The sequence below is a fragment of the Nannospalax galili genome, unplaced genomic scaffold, assembly GCF_000622305.1.
Source record: "Nannospalax galili isolate Female #2095 unplaced genomic scaffold, S.galili_v1.0 scaffold701, whole genome shotgun sequence".
Lineage (NCBI taxonomy): Eukaryota > Metazoa > Chordata > Mammalia > Rodentia > Spalacidae > Nannospalax > Nannospalax galili.
Window position 1 is genome coordinate 781578 of NW_008344990.1, and position 21687 is coordinate 803264.

The 21687-nt window shown below is 37.7% G+C and overlaps 1 protein-coding gene across 7 annotated transcripts in view; it reads right to left on the minus strand.

Annotated features, from left to right (window-relative positions):
* Positions 1-21687, minus strand: part of Arhgef9 (Cdc42 guanine nucleotide exchange factor 9) — a 200284-nt gene that overhangs the window by 119833 nt on the left and 58764 nt on the right. For 6 of the 7 annotated variants that reach the window (XM_008841251.3, XM_008841254.3, XM_008841253.3 and 3 more), the window contains exon 2: positions 19083-19262. The exons of the other annotated variant lie outside the window; for it this stretch is intronic. In XM_008841251.3, the coding sequence (XP_008839473.1) occupies positions 19083-19262 (180 nt within the window). The remainder of the gene's footprint in view (positions 1-19082; positions 19263-21687) is intronic. 7 annotated transcript variants of the gene reach the window in all.

Genomic DNA, 21687 nt, shown 5'->3' on the forward strand with positions numbered 1-21687 from the left:
GAAGATTCAGTTTCCATGCATTTTTAAAAGGGCAAACATTGTCCTAGTAGGGAAGGTAATATTACATAAACAACACTGAATAATTAACTCAAACTATTGAATTAGAGATTGATAACAAATTGTAATTCTAATTACCTACAGGATCACTGGATGGGTCATATCCTATCTCAGAACCTTAATTCCATCACCTTATATCTGCACTTGGGCTGGGAAGAGGAAAGAGAAAAGTTTTTTTGTAAGCTAGTATACATTAAGTAATGTACGGTGGCAAGGAAGAGTAATGATAGTAGAAGGAAAAAGTGACATGGGTACAGGATACTTCAATCTCCTTAATGTCGTCAGCAATTTTCAAACCAAGAACTTGAGGACTCTACTGCTCCAAGTGGATTTCTCCACATACAACCATGTAGTCTTCTTTATTAAAAAAAAAGGGGGGGCTATGACTTTCCCACTAACCAAAAAAAACTCAAAAAGGGTAACATTCTTGGAATTGGACATTTTATTTGATAGTCAGTGATGTCTAAAAGAGGCATTACCGTGTGCCATACCTGTTAGGGAAACCCCACTTAAACTCCTTTTCTACATATTCTTACATGTATATATTTTAGGAAGTTTCTACAGTAATGGGATTCCACGTGGCTTTTTAAAAAGTTTCAGTGTTAGTTATACCTCCCCATACTCTGTCCTCTACCCTGTCCTCCCATTCTCCACCCCACACAACCCTACCTACTCCATTCCCCATTCCCCCTTAATATTACCTGGATTCTATCTCCTCTCTCTTGAAAGTACACCTTCATGGTCCTTTACTGATTTCCTGACTTCTATAGGTACTCCAGTTTAAACAAACATATCTAAAGGTTCAAGTCTACCATGAAAGTATGAGAAAATATGTGATGTTTATCTTTATGGGTTTAGTTTATCTCACTTAAGATGATTGTTCCCAACTCCATTCACTTACCTGCAAATTTCAATAATTTCATGTTTCTTTACAGCTGAATAATGTTTCGTTGTACATATGTATCACATTTTTTTGTTCACTAGCAGTTAATAGACATCTGGGCTATTTTCATTTTCTAGATATCATGAATAAAACAGACATGAAAATGGATGAGCAAGTATCTCTGTAGTAGGTTAAATAATCCTTTGGGAATGTGCACAGGAGTGTTAAAACTGGACCATATGGTACATCTATTTCTAGCTTTTTGATGAACCTCCACAATCATTACCATAATAGCTGTACCAGTTTGCACTTCAACCAACAGAGGAGAAGTGCTCACATTTTCCCCCATTAATGCCAACATTTGTTTGTCATTTGTTTTGTACTAATCCTAGCCATTCTGACTTAGGTAAGATGAATTCTCAGTGTTGTTTTAATTTGTATTTCCATAGTAGCTAAGGATGTTGAACATTTTTAAATAATTCTCATCCATTTGTATTTCTTCTTTTGAAAACTCTGTTTACTTCCATGCCCCAATTTTTTAATTAGTTTGTTGTTGTTGTTGTTGTTGTTTTCTTGATGCTGTTTTTTTGAGTTTCTTGTATATTCTAGACACCAACCCTCTGTCACATATATAACTGATAAAGAGTGTCTCTCATTCTATAAGCTGTCTCTTCTACTTAAATGTTGGTATCCTTTGCTATAAAGAAGTTTTAAGTTTCAGTTAAGTCCCATTTGTCAACTATTGGTCTTAATGCTATGCTACTATGGTCCAAATGAGAAAATATTTCTTCTGCCTATAAGTTGAAGCATATCACCTACTTTTACTTCTAACAAATTCAGGGTTTTGGGTATTTTGGTGAGGCCCTTGATACATATGAAGTAGAGGGGATTTTTTTGAGGGAGGAGGAGCCAGGGTCTCTCTCTCTCTGTAACCCCTGCAGGAATGGAACTTCCTATGTAGACCAGTCTGGCCTTCATCTCACAGGAATCTGCCTGCCTCTGGCCTCTTTGTCAAAAATCAGATGACTATATGAGTGTGGGCTTATATGTAGGTCTTCAATTCTATTCCACTGATCAACATGCCAGTTTTTACATCAGCAGCATGTTATTTTGATTACTATGGTTCTGTCATATAACTTGAAATGAAGAACAGTGATATCTATAGTAGTTCTCTTATTGTTCAAGATTGTTTGTTCTATCCTTCATCTTTTGTGTTTCCATATGAATTTTAAGATTTCTTTTTATTTCTACAAGGAATTGCATTGGATTTTGATGGCAATTGTGTTGAATCTATAGATATTTATGTAGGGTGGCCATTTTCAAAATATTGATCCTACTAATCCATGAGTATGGGAGGTCTTTTAATCTTCTGTTATCCTCTTCAATTTCTTTCTGTAGTGTTTTAAAGTTTTTTCCTATAGAATTCTTTCACTTTCTTGGTTAGATTTATTCCCAGATATTTTCTGAGCCTATTTTAGGTTTTATTTTATCTCTTTATTTTTCTTTTATGTGAATGAATGTTATGTGTGCGTGTATGCAAGTGCACGCATACATGCAGATATAACACTCATTCACGTAAAAGTGAATACATACTGTGGTGCTCACAGCGGCCAGAAGTGAATGTTGGATCCTCTGGAACTGAGGTTGCAGATGGTTGTTAGCCCTCAGGTGGGTGCTGGGATTCAAACTGAGGTCTTCTGCAAGAGCAGCCCGTGCTCTAAGCCTCAGAGCCATCTCTCCAGTCCCCTGAGGCTATCAAGTAATAGTTTCCTTGATTTCTTTGTTGGTATGTTTGTTGTTTGTGTATGGGAAACATATCAAACACTGTGTGTTAATTTTGTATCCTGATACTTTTCTTAATGTGTTTATCAGCTGTAGAAGTTTCCTAGGGAGTCTTTAGGATCTCTTAATTATAGAATTATGTCATCTGCAAAGACTTCCCTTCCTATTGTATCCCTGTTAGTACCCTTACTTATCTTATTGCTCTAGCTAAGACTTCAAGCACTATATTGAACAGGAATGGAAAGAGGGGACATCATTGTCCTGTTCCTGTTTTTTCTTCGTGTTGGCATGGTATTGGCTGTGGGGTTGTTGCATACTGGCTTTATTATTGTAAGATATGTCCTTCTAGATTCTAGATTCTCCATGACTTCTTTCATGAAGGGATGTTGGATTTTGTCATAGGCCTTTCTGCATCTATTGAGATGATCATGTGGTTTCTGTCCACAAGTCTATTTACTTAGCAGATTACATTTATTGATTTGTGTGTGTTGAACCATTCCTGTATCTCTGGAATAAAGCAAACATGATCATTACAGGATACTGCCACTGTTCTTGGTTAAACTCCAAAACCTAATGGTAAGACACTATTGCCGAAGACACTGCACACGTTAGTCATAGAACATGGAGAAATCAAAGTGAGACTGTCCTTGGAGCTTCATTCCTACTGGGTAGCTTACATAGTGCTGGAAATGTCTATGCATACTCTTGAGGGTGGAGTGGGAAGCAATCGTTAGTTGTTTACCTAACTTGCAGGTGCTACATGCTTCTTACAATAACGACTGGCCTAGAAATATATGCCACTGGTACAATAGTGGTACAAATATGGACGTAACCAGTGACCCTGTGATTGGACTTAAGGCTGTTTCACAAGACAGAACTCATGCCTCGATCCATTATTGAGGCCAAAAACCAGTGAGTAGATAGGATGTAGGTCCAAGGGAAGAATCTACTGCTACTATTCTGCATAATATTAAACTATCTCCTAAAGACTCATCTTTATACTTACAGACACATTCATCAGTGCTTGTCAGATGATGTTCTTGTTGCAGTAGATGGTGATTAACATAAAGACCACCAACTAGTCAATATGTAAGATTTAAGAGATTGTGGGGTGTTGTGCCCTAAATGGAACATCTATATCACAACCCTCCTCCCAAAGCTCATGGATCATCAAAGAAGGAGTGGAAAGATTGTGTCAGAGGCAGTAGATGACACAACAGGGTAATTGCACATAAGAACATATCAATGGACAGTAGCTGTGAATGCAGGCCCAAGATTTGCACAAGATCAAGCCAGACAAAATTCTAGCATGAGGATGGATAAGAGAGTTCTAAGTCTCACCCCTTGCTCAGGAACTTTTAGCAATTGATGGCAGTTGGGAGAGAAAGAATCGCTCAGAGGCTATCCATGCTCCAGTAGATGACCTTACACCCATGCACATAAAGGCAACAGCAAGTGGACTATGTGGGTTAGAAAAAGACAAGAGAACACTTCAATTTGAGAAGAAATAGTGGTGGTGTGAATAAGGAAGGCATTGGAGGAGAAGAAATTGGGGATAGACTTGATCAAAACACAACATATACATGTATGAATTTCTCAATCAATATAAAAGGGGGAGCAAAGTGAAACAGAACTAAGTATTTATAAGTTTAGAAAAGAACGGATATTTAAATGTTTAAAGAAATCATCTACACTGGCTGCAAGCTTTACTTTTGCCTCCTCTAGTACCATTCCTATAAAATGATTGAGAAGAAGGGAATTCTAAATGGTGTTGTCTCTTTTGTTCTTTTTTTAAAACCTCATTCCAGCCTCTGATAAATGCTTTGATATCGCCTTCAACTGGCCAATGTAGTCTATAGTGTCTTATCTAAGGAAACAGAAATTGAATTGAGAGAATCAGGGTATTAGATTTATTTGTTTCTCTTCACAGCTAAGGAGTTGTATTTGGAGACATGGACTGGACTGACGGCACCAATTAAGAAAAAGAAACAGAAAATATAGGCAAGGAAACAGAATCTTCTTTCTTTTTCTGAGGGGCAGTGGACTGTGATTCATTGTTTCTGCCTTAAGTGAGTTTGCACTGAGGGACATCTGGGGACACTAACTTGATACAATAGGCCTTAAAACAAATGACAGAATGTATGAATTCCAGTGGGGGCGGGGCTATGGGAGTGTGCCAGTGGGGAAGGGGGTATAAAGATGATTAAGTTTGGTTGGAATATTATGAATGAAATACACAAAAATTATAATAAAAAATTTCAAAATAGTGACAAAGAGCAGAGGGAAGAGTACAGTTTACCCTAGTCTATCAGTTATAACTTTTTGGATGACATTCAATCTTCTGTGATCAAATAATTCAAGGACTTCAGAGAACTAGTCCATCTGCAGTCAATAAGTGATGCCCAGAGATCAGCATTTTAGTTTTTTTATGCCTGGCAAAAATGCTTATCGCTGACCTATTTTGACCTCAATTCAGTCTATGTGTGAGTTTGGTATCCATTTTGGTCAGTAGCTCACCTGATCAAGTTCACATCTATTGAAAACAAGTTATTCCGAGGACTGAGCAATACTGGGAAGACCAAGGATGAGAAGGGAATGCAAAAGAAAGCTGGGTATGCTCTAAAGCCAACATTGGTAACACTAGAAATTCCAAAGACATGTTTCCTTGAGGAGATAAAGGAAGGGTAAAGCAGCCAGGCTTGGCACTCGGGAAGCATAAGAAGGCAGAGCTTTGTGGGTTCTAGACTAGCCTGGCCTGCATAGTGAGTTCCAGGCCTGTTAGAGGTACATAGAGGGGCCCTATCTCAAAATTAAAATAAAAGAATAGTCTGTGCTTAGGAGAATTATGAAGAAGTCTGGAGACTAGCAGCCTCACCTAGCTCTTATGTCTTGGCCAAAGAGTACCTTTGGTTCCAGATCAGGAGAGAAGCATACCATACACAAGTAAGTGGGAGCTAAGAATCATGTCATCATGGATATGGACATCAAGGACAAGGAGAAGCCATGAGAGAGCTACCAAGCCCAGGATCTGATTTGAAAAAAAAATCAATGTCTATCTGCATTTTATAGGCAAGAGAAAAAAAAATCCTCAAACATAAAAAATATGCAAAAAATCATACTGCTTGCAAGCATTAGGTAAATGGTATGAAGTCAATACCACCCAACTCCCAGGTAAGTTTTCTAGAATTCAAATTATTTCATATTAAACATGGAACCTTAGGAGGTAGTCCCTGGATATGGTTCTAGGCAAAAGGAGCTGCTAGGAAAATGTGCATTCCAGTCTCCCTATCTCATTGTGTCTTTATCTGGTTTTAGTTCACTTACTTTCTTTCCTACATATAGAGGAGAGCCTGTGACTTGGAAATTTATACCTTTTATGGTACCATCTGCAATATATACTAGTAGCTTTGGTCAAGATCAAGAAAAAACTACCACTACTTTACAAAAATGAAAGACAAGACCTTGAGAAGAGTTACTTATAGTATAAATAAATTAGTAAATCACTAAAACCTCCTCAAATTTAGATATCATAACATTATTTTCCCAGTAGCCACTCAGGTATATTACATTAGATTAGACTAAAGAAAATATGATGTAGTATAACCCATATATCTACCATTAAGCATTTTTATAGTTCCATTAGTGTACAGTTTTCATTGATTTCTGACATTTGGAGTCAAACTATTGATAAATCACCAAAAAAAAAATTGACCACAATTACAAAACAGAATGCAAAAATATTTACATTATCAAAATAAAAATGTAGCTCCTGAAGGTTGGGAATAGAACAATGGGAGAAGAATTTGAAGGATGAAGGGGATAAGGGTAGTAGACATGTGTGGCTGAAAGATCAAGGAATAGGGCATAAATATGATGCTTAAAGTAAGAGTAATGTGTAGGCATAGGACTGAGCAGTGGGAGATTTTATTATGATTGGGCTAGACAAATGGTTTGTGGGAAAAAAGAGTTTTAATTTTTATTTTGAACTGAAAGTTAACAGACCATATACCAGAGGACTACTTACTGTAGAATAAAATAAACAAATTTTAGTAAGCGATCACTAAGCCACCTTTGCTCATTTTCCTACCATGCTCTATCCCCCAATGACTGAGATGGCTTGCTGGCAACAGGACTCTAATGAATTAATTCATAAAATTTTTTGAGTTTTCATTTTGATTGGCCCTAGGGGGTAGATACAGACAGACTGTATTAGTCTTCTGTTGCTATCATAACACACCATTACCAAGGCAATTTATAGAAGGAAGAGTTTACTGGACATATGGTTCCAGAAGGAAGAGAGTCCGTCATGGTTGAAGGAGGTATGGCAGGAGGCAGCAGAAACAAAAAGCTGAGTGGTCACATATTCAAACAGACACAGGAAACAGAGCAATTGGAAGTGGGGAAAGAACTTTCAAAATCTGCCCCCAGAAGCAGACTTTTGCCAGCTAGGCAGTATCTGCTAAACCTCTGCTAACAACATCACCAACTAACCAAGTGTTCAAATACTTAGAGTCAATGGGGACATTCTCATTCACACTACCATATTTCACTTTCTGGTCCCCATATGTTTATGAACATATTTAGTACAAATTCAAAAGTCACAACAGTCTTTAACAGTCTTAACACTTGTTCTAGTTTGTTTCTTCATTGCTGTGACAAAACACTCTGACGAATATCAACTTGGGGAGGAAAGGGTTTATTCAGCTTACATCTCCTGGGTCACAATTAAGAGACTTTTAAGAGACTGAACTTTTAAGTGCTTGATTTTTTTAAGGATTGTGGGGATTTTAAGATTGTACTGTCTTATGTTGTGATATTAATGTTAACACCATATCTTGGGGACAAGAAATGGAAAGGTTGTGGTTTAATGGTGATGTGTTTGTGTGTCAAGTTGACAAGGGGTCAGTTGTGCTGGATAGCTTTAGTTTCAACTTGACACATCTGGGTAGAGGGAACCTCGATTGGTGAACTGCCGCCATTGGACTGGCCTATGCTCATGTCTGTGGGGCATCTTCTTGATCGTTGGGTGATATGGGGGGCCCAGCCCATTGTGCCTAGTGCCACCCCTGGGCAGGTGGGCCTATGTTGTATAAGAAAGCAGGCTGAGCCTGGGTCAGGGGAACAAGCCAGTAAGCAGCATTTCTCCATGGCCTGTGCTTCAGCTCCTGCCTCCAGGTTCCTGCCCTGAGTTCCTAACTTGGGGTCACTCAGTGATAAACTGTGACCTGGAAGATCTAAGCTGAATTAAACCCTTTTCTCCCAAAGTTGGTATTGGTCAGAGTGTTTTGTCACAACAATGGTGAAACAAACTAGAACAAAAGTCTGAAACTCACTGAAATCTAACTGTAACCCCCAGCAAAATAAAAAAAAATTACTATTTCCAACATACAGTTGTACAGAATACACATTCCCATTCCAAATGGAAGGAATGGGAGCATAGTGAGGAAATACTGGACCAAAACAAGACCAAAAACCAGCAGGGAAAACACCAAATCCTGTAACTTCATGTCTCATGTCTGGAACTTTAGTACCGAAGGGCTTAGATTGCTCTGTTCTTCCTGCTTTGCTGAATGCAGCATGCATCTTGCTCTTATGCTGGTTCCACTCCCTGTATACAACTCTCTTTTGTAAATGTCTCTTGGATCTGATATCTGCAACATCTTGGGGTCTCTAATTCAACCCAGGCTTCACCTTCACAGCTTCATACAATGACATCAAAGGGTCTCTTGGCCTCCCATAGCCTTCTTTGCACAAGGATCCCCCTGATTCATGTGGCCTGGCCTCATAGGATCTTTGAAACTATTAAGAAAAATCTATAATCCCTTTACTCTTGCATCTCTCATGAATCTAAAATCAGTATGACACAGCTGACACTGCAGAGTTCTGTTGCCAGCTTGGCATGGGCCTTGACCCCCTTCATCCACATTATCAGCAGCTGCTTTTGTGTGTTATATCTTTCTTAGAAGAGAAAACCCCTTAGGCTTTCCCTTTTTACAAGCTGGAAGCTTAGTGGGGTGGGTTCCTGCCCCCACAGAACTCTCTCTATTCCCCTGTAGAACATGAGGGCGCTCTTTAATAGTGCAAATCTTCTTAACAGTAAGAGCCTCTCTTCCTGGTTGCAAAATTAAGCTTCCTAGTGTTCTTTTTCTCTCCAAACTGCACATTTTGTATTTCTTTCTGTGCCACCTGTTCGTTTTCATTGTAAGTCTCCATAAAACTTATCAGTAATAATAAAGATTTAACATAATGCTCTGTTGAAATTTCCTCTGCCAAAGAAATTAATCTGTTACTTTTTATTCAACCTCAGGAAAGTCGTCAGGCCTCAAGCAGAAGGCTGCCATATTCTTTACCAAAATCTCACACACATAACCTGTAGTCCAGTTGCTATTTGTAAGCAAGTTCCTTGCTTCTTTCTGGAATTACATTGTTCCCAGCACTACTTGCTTCCAGCCTCCTACAAGAATGGTCTTTTAAACTCTGCTACAGCATTCAACAGCTTTTCTAGTCCAAACTTCCAAAATCTTCCACATCACTCTGAAGAACCCATACAGATTCTTCACAGCAACAGTCTATTCTCTGGTACCAACATCTGTATCTGTTACTCTTCTATTGCTATGATACAAACAACATGACTAAGACAACTTATAGAAGGAAGAATTTATTGGGCTTACAGTCCAGAGGAATAGAGTCATTGTGGTGGGCAAGGCATGGTAGGATGCAGCTTGAGCAGAAAGCTGAAAGTTTACGTCTTCAAGAAGATGCCAGAAGCAGAGAGAAAAACTGGAAGTGGGACAAGGCTATAAACTCTCAAAGTCTACCCCCAGTGACGTGTTTCCTCCAGTGTAGCTGCATCTCCTAAATCTCGGCAAACAGTGCCACCAACTGGAACCAAGTATTCAAATACTTGTAGTCTATGGGGGACAATTATCATTCAAATGACCATACTTACTTAGAAATGAAGTGGTTTTCCAATGGCTACCCCTACACAAAGATTTAGGTAAATACCCTGCCCATGACCACTTTTAGCAAGGGGTAATGAATGTTGCAACTAGCAAACAGATGTAATAGCACAAGAAATGAGAAGGGATGAACAGAAATCTAGAAGGGTCATATGTATAATGGAGATGTTTGACTATAACACACAAGCCTAAGATCAGAGCTATGTTCAGAAAACCAGAGAGGACCACAGCCTCATACTCCTGTAGGATCTATGAAAGCCATATAAGCAAGAGCAGAAATTTAACACAGAGCTGTAAATGTCTTGATTATACAGTTTAGATGTGAATTGGTCCCTATCAAAAAAAGTAAAAACAGAAACAAAACAACAACTCATGTGTTGACAGCTTGTTCCCAAATGCAGTTTTCACAGTCAGGGCTTTTGGGAAGTGATTAGATCATGGGGACTCTAATATAAAGGACTACTCCTTTAATGAATTTGTCATTTGATGGTATTATTGGAAGTTGTTAGAAACTAGGACGTGGGGCATAGTTGGAGTAAGTAGGTCACTGGAAATAAGTCCTTAAAAGGTATACTTTATCCCTGATCCCTTTCTCTGTCACTGATTCTTGGCTTCTGTGAGGTTAGTTCCTCTGTTATTCCCTTCTACCATAATGTTTTTGCCTTATTGCAGGTCTAAAAGCAGTGGAGAGAAGCAAATATGGATGAAAACCTATGCAGTTGTGAAAAAAAATAAATTCCTTCTTCCCTACATTGTTTATGTAAGGTATTTTGTCACAGCAATGCAATGATGTCTAGCACATCTCACATAGCATTGAAGGAATATCAAGCTCAAAATGAAGATACCAAACTCAGGAAAACATTCTTTTTCTTCTTGGTTCCAAGTGTTTAAGGAAATTTCTGTCAGATCATTGAATGACCAGTGAGATAACAGGTAATATGCCTCAGCAACCACAGATAGCAAAGAATACAACCTTCGAAAGTAGAATATAAAAAGGCACTAAATGGATACATGAAGCTCTAAAAAATCAATAACAGCAAGTGCTAGAAAAATAAAAGAAAGTAATTCCTAGAGCTATGACATTATAATATTCAAAATACTCAGATGTAAACAAAAAATTATAAGGTCTATAAAGAAAAGGGAACATGTGGCCCATTCACACTAACAAATATAATAAATTGAATGAAAATATACTAGAAGGTCCCAAGACATAAGTCTTACCAGACAAAGGCTAAAATCAAGTATTGTATAGAAGATGTGGAAAGCTTGAGGATTCAAATCCTGACTTTGTTGGTAAAGACCTCTGTGAGAAAACAGGTCACTTTCATTCTCTAGGCCTATATTTCCATAAGAAATTTACACTGAATAATGGTTGCAAGCTGGATGTTGGATGAGTCATTCAGACTAAGGATATACTCTACCTGACACTTATAATCTTTCTGATAAATGTAAATTACTGGATAATATTTTTTAAATATGGAGAGCGTTACATAAAATTTTAGGTATTGGCTTTTCTTGAAAAATTTAAAGATCTGGGTCCACTGGGCTTTCTTCCCCCTTCATATAACCTGAACAGTGGGAGCCATCCAAGTCATTTTCCCCCTCCCTTTAGATAAGACAGTGATTTGCCAGCAGGATACTGAGCACTCGACTCAGTCTACTTCATTTGTATAAATTAGTTGCCTGGCCCCCAGAAGTTGGTCACTTCTAGACAACATGGATTTTTCTAGCTCCAAATCCACTGACACTAAAGTTTCATGTAAGTACAAAGCATTACTCAAAGCTTTTGAGTGTTCTTCCTCTTGAGTAAAGGATATTGGGTTTCTATGATTCTAGTGTATACAAAAGTAAGGAATGAACCTATTTAGGTAATCCTTTGTTAAAAAAAAAATAACTTTTATTTATAAGCCAGGATGGTCGTGCACACCTTTAATCCCAGTACTTGGGAGAAAAAGACTGTCAGATCTCTGTGAGATCAAGGTCCGCCTGGTCTACACAGTGAGTTCTAGGTGATCTGGGGCTAAAGGGAGGCCTTGTCTCAAAAAACCTAAATAATGGGGCTGGTGAGATGGTTCAGCAATTGAGACCACTGGCTGCTCTTACAGAGGACCAGGGTTTGGTTCAAAGCACCCACATCGTGGCTAACAACCATCTATAACTCCAGTTCCAGGTGATCCACCACTACCCTTTTCTGACCTCCACGTGCATTGCACAACACAGGTGCACTTACATACATGCAGGCAATACACTCATACATATAACATAAAAATAATAAATAATAAATAAATAAATAATAAATAAAATTTATTTATTGAGTGTGTGTGCACTTGCCCTAGCACATGTGTGGAGGTCAGAGGACAACCTGTGAAAGTTACTTTTCATCCACCATGTGGGTTCCAGGAACTGAACTCAGGTCTTTAGTCTTGGTAGCAGCACTCTACTCACAGAGCCATTTCATCAGCCCTGTAATCCTTTTTATACTCTATTTTATGTATTGTGTTTGTGTGTGTGTGTGTGTGTGCCCGTGCGTGCACGCATTGGTGTATATTTGTGGTGTATGTACTTCTTATTGTAGATGTATGAATGTATGTGATTGTGTACATGTAGGCCAGAGGTAGATGTCAGTTGTCCCTCTTCAGTTACCTCCACCTTTATTTTTGAGACAGGTCTCTCACTGAACCTAAAGCTCATCAATGCAGCTATGCTGCTTGGCCAATGTGCTTCAGAAATCCGTCTGTCTCTCCTTGCCACACCACTGGCAAGACTGATAACCTAGGGTTACAGGCACATGTCACCATGCCCTACTTTTTACATGGACCCAGAAAATCTGAACTGAGACACATGTTTGCACAGCAGGCACGTTACTGACTATCCCATTTCCACAGCGTCAGGTAATCTAAACCTCTAGGAAAAAGAGATACCAAAGAAATCTAGAACTGAAACCCAAAGCAAAACAGCAAAAACAAGGAAAGTACGTATCTGTCCTCTGATGACATCTAAGCAACTTTTGAGCATTTATTTATTAGAGATTTTGGGGGAGGGGGGAGGCTACACAGGCCAAGGTATATGTGCCAGAGTCAAGTTGGTTCTCCATTTATCATGTGGGTTCCAGGGATCAAATTTAATGGTGGTAAGTGCCTTTAGCCACTAAGCCATCTTGCTGGCCAACATTTTACTTTTTGTTACATCCTTGTCTAACCACACAGGTCTCACTATTTATTGATAACAATGTGTTCTGTATCCTGTATAAAAACTGCTCTTGTGTTAGCTCTCCCCAGGCTATGGCCTAACATCATAACAAAGGTTCTTTTGTGCACAGTGACAAAGGAAAACAGACTGAATGACTTGGAATTGATGCCTAGCAGGGAAGAAGGAAGCCTACCACAGAGTTGGTATTTGCTACTTAGAAACACAATCTTATCCCAGCAGATTGCTCTCAGCTTCCAGGGAAACAAGCCCAGAAAAGCAGTTAAAGATTTCAACAGCCAGATAGAAGGAGTGATATTCAGCAAGTTCTGATTCTTTTAACCTGACCAACTGCTGGGAAGGTACATCAACTCTTACATTGCTCTTATAAAGCCAAACTCCCATTACAAAAAGAAACTGAGAACACATACATATACACAAACACACAAATACAAAATTCTAATTATGTATTTTTATTTTATGTGTATAAGTGTTTTGCCTACATGTATGTCAGTGCAACCATGTGTATACTCAATGCCCAGAGGTGAGAAGAGGATGTCGGATCCCTTGGACTGGAGTTACGGACTGCTGTTCGCCAACATGTGGGTATGCGAACTGAACCTGGATCCTCTACAAGAGTAGCCAATGCCCTTAACTGCTGAGCCATCCCTCTAGCCCCTCAAGTATAAAATTCTAAATAACAAGGGAGGTAGATTTTACTGAATGATAACATCTTGTATAGAAGCCAATGGTATATAATTCCTCTTTGCATGTATCCAGCCTATCTCAGGTTAGAAAGCATTTACACAAGACCTAATATTCCCATTTTATAAGAAGGAAAACTAATCTTTGAATATACATATAAAAATTATCTAATTGGTCATCCTAATGAAAGAACTGAGGCAAAAATCTAGGTTTCTCAGACTATAAATCTTGTCTTTAGTATGCTAACAACAGGTAGTCTAGCTTGACCAGAACCACACTAAGTACCCTTGATTTTACATCTTAGTGTTTGAATGTTCACAAAGAAATAAATATATCAGTAGGAACTGGAGATCCTCTACTGCATCAGTCATCAATTTGGCGTAATGATCTACAAAGGTATTTAGGAGATATGGGATTGGAAAGAAGTCTTTCCTTCTTATTATACCTTCCTGTTATATGCCAATTAACCTAGTGGTAGTGAGTCTCAATAAATTGGGAAAGTTTTCCAAACTATGTAGGTATATCATCCTAGGAAATAATTGTCCATTCACCTACCAAATTTATAAGTATTGATATAGATTCAAAGTACTTATTGTGGCCCATTTATATGTGCTACCTAGAGATAGAATGGATTCTAAGTTCTATACCTAGAGTCACAGAACATGCCACCATGCCCTGCTTTTTACATGGATCCAGGGGATTTAAACTCAGACCATCAGGCATGCACAGTAGGCACTTCACTGACTGAGCCATCTCTCTCAACCTCCTGGAAAGTGAGATAACAAAAAATATCTAGAACTGAAAAAAGAAAAAACAAAGGAAAAAGAAGGAAAATACGCATCAGGTCCCTGATCACATCTAAGCAAATTTTCAACATTTATTTATTAGTTTTTTTTTTTTTCGGTGGTGGCTATATGGGCCAAGGTATGTGTGCCTGATACATGTTTCAGAAACAAATAAGAAAATAAAGGCCCATCATCATATATCAAATGAGCAGCATTTACCAGCCTAGCCAGTATTGGCTTTCATAATACCATTCCATCTTCAACCAAAACAAATGTGAAAGAATGGAGATAGTAACTCCATTTAATTCCAAAACAATATTTTGTGTTATCTACTAGAATAATAATCTTAATCTGCAATCTCTTGACTATTGCATAATGGTAGTATAAATGTAAATCTAACCATAAATTTTCATGAGAATTGAGAATTCAATGAGAATCTACCTTGGAGCCAATTTTACTATTAATCAAGCAACAGTCTAACAGCATTTCTTTAACTGGTGACACCACTATAGCCAGCACTTAAGTTTACATGCTGATTCTAATACCATTAGTGATTTAATATCACTTGACTATGCTTAAAATAAACAAAAGAGTTCACAAAATAAAAACAAAAGATTAATGTTCATTCTGACTACACTTTGAGGCAAACATGAGGTAATATCTTACCTATTCAAAGAATAAACAGCAGTATAATAGAAAAAATATTTGACTTCTCGGTTACAATTTAAGCTTCTCAATATTCCAGGTCTATAACTACACTGTTCCCTCTAAACTTGTACTTATGTTGTTGACAGAGTAGCAATTAGTCACATGGAACTAGTATGAATTCAGATGTGTTCTAAGTATACAATACCCATCAGATTTCAAAAGTTTAGCTAAATATCACTACTAGTTCTATAGTGATGATACATGATACATAACATTCTCTTTCTTTTGGATATATTGGGTTCTGCAATATACACATTGTATCAAATTAAATTTCACTTGTAATTTTTTTTAACTTTCTTAGTGTGACTACTAGGAAAATTTAAATTACACTTGTGGTATATTTTCCAGTAGAAATACAACAATTGATACTTTTTAACATTGGCTACAACATAAAAGTGTCTGGGTACTTTTTTAAAAAATCTTATTTCTGGACCCCACTTTTGATGATTCTAATTGAGATGGCTTGAATTTTCATGGATATTTCCCACTGTTTTTAGTTAGCATACAAAGCAATGGGTTATATTATAGCATTTTTATACAAACTTTATTCTTGTTTGCTCTCCTCTCTCATGTCCCTCTCCCACCCCCAGACCCTGCCTGTCACTCTTCTTCCTTTCCCCAATACCCTAATATCCTCTCTTCTGCTTTTATGTCACATATTCTGTTATCTTTTATTTCCTCTTACCACCTTAAGAGCTCTTTCTTTGTCATGGTCCCTTTTCTGATTATGTGAACTCTACACATCCATTAGATAGATGATAGATGATAGAGATATAATTTAACATAAAGTATTAAATTATATATGGATATAATTAGATATATAATTTAACATAATATTTTGTGGTTCCATCCATTTCCCTGAAAATTTCATAGTTACTTGTTTACAGTTAAATAAAACTTCATTGTGTATATGCACTGCCTTCTTGTTATCAATTCATCTGTTGAGGGACATCTAGGCCAGTTCTATTTCTTAGCTATTGTGAATAGTATAGCACAAAAATAGTATAGATGTGCATGATCTCTGTGATGGCACTTAAGAGTCTCTTGGGCATTGTGAAAGCCAATCTCCATTGTCAACTTAACAGAATTTATAATCTTTATGGAAACATACCTTTGGGTATGTCTATGAGGATGTCTTCAGAAAAGTTTATCTGAGGAGAGAATACCCATGCAGAATGTGAGTGGCGGGACATCCCATCAGCTGGTGCCCCAGACTGATTAAAAATGAGAAAATGAGCTGAATACCAGCATTCATCTTTCTCTACTGCTTCATGCTTCTGCTGCCATGCCTTCCCTGCCATGATGGATTCAAACTGTAAACCAAAACTAACCATTTTTCCTTTTAGTTATTTTTGGTCAGGTATTTGGTAACAGCAATGAAAAAATAATACAGATATATACCCAGGAGTGGTATAAGTGGGTCAGAGTAGTATACATTTCATTTTCAGGAAACATCACTAACGACTTCCAGTGGGACTACACTAGTTCACATTCCCATTCAGCATTGAATAAGGTTCTTCTTTCCCCACATTCTCACCAGCACTTGTAGTTATTTTTACTTGTGTGATGTAAGTTGTTCTGACTTGAGAGAGATGTAAACTTAAAGCAGTTTTACTAAGAATTTACATTTCCTTGGTTGTTGAGGATGTTGAATATTTAAAATATATATATTTATTGACCACGTGTGTGTCTTCATTTGAGAACTATCTATTCAGTTGGTTAGCCCATTTACTGTTCAAGTGATAGGCAGGGGGTTGGTGTTCAATTTGGATTCTAGGTTTTAGTCATCTATTTCTTTGTGATTTTATGCAAAGTGGCTATTGGGGATGTATAACTGAAGGAGCATTCCCCTTGTCCTTGGACTTAAAACCATCAATACTCATTCACTGATGGTCTCTAAAGTTTGGCTATGTCATATGTCTCACTAAGCATTATGACTTGCTAAATATTCTTTCTCATCCCTTCATTTATTATTTATTATAAAAGTGGCATTTCCTGAAAACAAAACATGTTTAGATTTGAATGCTGTTTAATGTTTCTATTAAAGAGAGCTTGGCCAGCACAAGACACAAGTTCTACGTGTTTAGTGCCTCACACTAGCTCTTAAGTCTGGTAGTTATTAATGGGCTCATTTTAACTACCCCTGGGACTGATTCATCAACCAACAAATCTGAATTGGGACACAAATGATAATATTTTAAGACACTAACAAAAGAACCCATATAAACAAAGGATAAATGATTGGATATTTCATTAGGACACTCTCTACATAGGACACAAGGGTCAATTTTATCTATTTCCTTGCTTCAAAGTGGTGCCCACCTAAATCATACCCATCAGCTGTGTTTTATGGGTTAGCAGCCCCTACAAGGAAGAATTCTTCTTTCCAGTAACAGGGCCAACCTTGAATGCTTGGAACTTTGTAGTGCTAAAAGGTGGTAAATATCATAATTAAGTTTATAATAAAAATTAAATGTAAGTTACCATTGTTCAAAAACTTGTAAGTGCCAAACACTTTGCTAAATATTGTATTAGTATATGTTAGCTCATTACATAGTTTAAAAAAAGTCTGTGTTCCTTATGTTTCAGTTCAAAATCTTGTGAAAAACCATAGTGGTAGGAACTAGTAAGGCTGCAATTCAGGTTGTTAAGTCAAAATGCCTTGCTCCTTTCTTCATATTAAATGTCATAACCTCAACCTGTCAGTTCTTTAATCTACAAGAGTCCCAGTCCCTCCAACCTTTAGTCTGGGTTCCAGAATATGTAAGCCTTATCTTACAGAAGAAACCAACAATAAGAATGAGAAAGTAGCTTAGTTGGAAGAGCACTTTTCTGGCATGTGTGAGACCCTAGGTTTAATCTTCAGTACTGAAAAAATTTAAACACCTTCCATTATATACATGTATGAAATATACAAAGAATAATTTTAAAAAAGACAAAATTTGGTTTTCAAAAGACATTCAACAAGAAACTAATAGAAGGCAATAGGTTACAGTAAGGTGACAGATCATAAGAACCCCCTCATGTGCCTTTGCTACTAGTATTGGCATAAAGCAATTTTCACATTTCACTCATTCATTGTGATATTTCCTGGCAATAAAGAAGATCCAAGTCCATTTAACAGATATGAAAAACTGGAGCTTACAATAGTCAAAGAACAAATTTCAACAGTCTCAAGGAAAACCAAGAGCTACAATACACGGTCATTGCTAATCCCCCACAGCATCCTGCTGAAGAATAACCTAGAAGAAACAGACTCCTCACAAGAGCACCATTGTTAATGACCAAGTTCATCATGATAAAACACTAAAGCCATCCAAAGCCTTGTAAACCTTTACAGTCTTCCTGTCCCCAGACCTAGTACATCACAGTCTTCAGCCATTTGACTTTGTTATATAAAGTAAGATACGTGATCAGTAAGCTCTGGCCACACTTGTCCACACTAACAGCTGAAGACAGTCCTATGACAATACACAGTTGTTTTCATACTTCCTTTAAGGAGAGAAACAAGACAAAAAAAAGCAAGGAAAAAAGAGAGAAGGTTAGTTGATGTCGAGAGAAAGAGAAAAGGGGAAGAGAGAAAAAAGAAAGTAGACAAGATATAAAGGATCTACAAGAAGAAAGGATAAAAAAGAGGGGACATAGTAAAGAAAGAAGAAAAAGAAAAAGAAAGGCAAAAAACAGCAATATACATTTAAAAAATACTTCAAATACATCCAAGTCAAATCTACAAGGGGCAAGATCAGACAAGAGGAGTGACTTCTGAAAAGCTCAGAGGCAGAGGAGGTTACTAAAATAAACAAGAGATAAAGGAAAGGTCTAAAAATTAGAAAGGACCAGATTTAAAGAAAACGTAGGTCTCAGGCAGAAGGGGGTGTGGGAGAAAGAAGGAGAAAGAGAAAAACAAATGAAACAAGAAAAGGAAATCACCAAGAGGAATGAGCAGGAAAACTAGAGTGAATATGAGGAAAGTCGGGGTTAGGGAGCCAAGGAGTGAAGAGCAGAGAGTGAACTCACCCTCACAAAGCTGGCAGGAAACCATCCCTCCTCATCGTCGATCTGGCCCCACCACCAATCCTTGTTGGAAGCATCCAAGACTTTGATGACGTCGCCAGCTTTAAATGCCAACTCCCGGTTGGCCATGGTGACGTGATCCCATACTGCCTCAGCGCTAACGATGGAATCTCCAGTGATCAGCTTAAGAGACAAAATGAGAATACGTTCAGTCCATATATCTGACTAGCTTTATTGAGCATTCCCTCACCAAAAATGCTCTACTATTTAGTGAAAAAGCTTGTATATTCTAGTGGTGAGGTGTGGGGATAAAGGGAATGACAATAGCATGCAAGCTCTGTTGAACCACAAGACAAACAATGCTTTCAGCTCTCTATTAGCCAGTTCATGGAATGATGTAGCATGTGAATATAGACAAAGCATCATGTTTTTATCTATAGTCATGAACTTTTCCCCCCAAAATGAAAAGAAGCTGTAGTCTATCTCTCCTTGGTGTTTCAAGGCAGCCCTAGGTGCAGCTTGTAGAGATGTTTGTGTCAATAACTAAAATGAGGCTCGGGTGTATTTGTTTTCAATTTTCTATATTCCTCTCCTTTTCTTCCTCCCTGGAACTGACCAACTGAGAACTGGTTGTATATTATTTTCTCCACTATATCCTTTTCCCTATGGTAAGAGACAATGGCATTCACACACAATAGATCCTGACCATGTATCATCCTGCCCTCACTCACACATGGTGCCATCTAGATAAGTCATGAGAATGAGTGAGTATGGTATTCTGTGATGTTGTGACTGAGAAACTCAACAAATTCACTGAGAGATTTGTTCAACTGTCTTGTGAGATACACAGGGATTCTGTGTTAGCTTCTTCATTTGATGGATGAAGAAAAAAAAACAGGTAACAAAGAAGTAAAGGCATAAACTAAAGAGGCAAACCAGCAGGTCAGAGGTTATGCATGATCCTTAATATTAACCTGGGTCATTAGATTTATAGACATCAGGATGAAACTCCACGCAACAGAAGTCAAACATTTATTCCATTACTATATAAAACTTAGACACAGTCATGATACTCATCTAAACACACTTATAAAGATGGAGTGGAAGAAGGTAAACTGCATCTTTTTATCTATCAACCTGACTACTGTGTTATATTTTCATTTTCCCCCGAACTGCACTTTGAATTAGCCATCAGTTTTCCCAGCATGTGCCAGGAGAACATTCTGGAATTACAGAACATATGGCATACTAGGCAAAAAGATTCAAACACTATCTCTGCTGCACTGAGCTACTGAACATATCCTTTATAAGTAAGTTTTTCCATGAGCCTATTTTGAGGAAGAATTACCTGCCTAAGACAATCATGGCTCCATAAGATCAAAGACAAAACATTCCAAAGACATCAAGGACTGTCACCTACCCTTTCCCATAGATACATCTTACAGTAGAATTAATGCAATGATAAGGAAATGAATCCACAACATAATACATAGATATGAACACCTATATTTGGACATACCCTGTTCTTACTTAACATGTATTGTCCCTAGGGCCGTGACTAAGGCATAATTCTCTGCTCAGTGTAGTGTTTTTATGCCTTCCAAAGAAAGTAAGGCACACGGAAATCTCAGTATGGAAATCTCCAGCAGGAACTTTTATAAAGTATTTTAAATACCTTGTACTTTACTTATTGCAAATTATTTTCACATTCACTATATGAATTTTTTCACATCCACTATATCACTTAATCTTTATTAAATGAACGGTGTTTCACTATTATCTATATTTTAAATTTAAGGAATCTGAGGTTCAGGGAAATTAACTGGTTCTTCAGCCAATCACATAAGAATACATTACAGAGATGGGTATTCAGACCTCAGACCCATCAAACCATGCTAATAATACGTACTCATTTATACTGCACTTACAGAAGTCTATTTATAATATAAAAATGGATAGTTCCTAGTCTTAAAGTACCTTGAAGGAAATTTAATCAGTCAGATGCTACCCTTTCTTTGAGGAGTTTCACTTTTATGTTCATCTTGCTTTGTTCCAAGAGGAAAAAATTTCTGCTTATTCTGTCCTCAATGGAGAAAGAGAACTGCTGGTCACTGGCTGGTATGGTTTGAAAAGAAATGTCCCCCACAGGCTCATATATCTGAATACTTTATCCCCAGGTGGTGGTGCTGTTTTGGGAGGTTATGGAACCTTTGGGTCATTTAATCTAGCTGGAAGATGTAGGTCACCAGAGGCAGAACTTGAAAGTTATATTCACTTCTGGTAAAAGTCCAAGATCTCTGCTTCCAGATCTACCAGGATGTACACAAGTTGGCACATGCATCTGCTGTTATGGACAGACCCAATCTTGCCTCCATACCTTCTATGCCAAGATGGACTATATCCTTTCAAAGCATGAGTCAAGGCTAGGTGTGGTGGCACATGCCTTTGGCAAAGGCAGGTAGAACTCTTTGAGATCAAAGCAAGCCTAGTCTACATAGTGAATTCAAGGCCACCTGGATCTACAGAGAAACCCTGCTTCAAAAATCAAAAAAATGAAATAAAATAAAATAATAATAATAATAAAAGCATGAGCCGAAATAAACTTCTC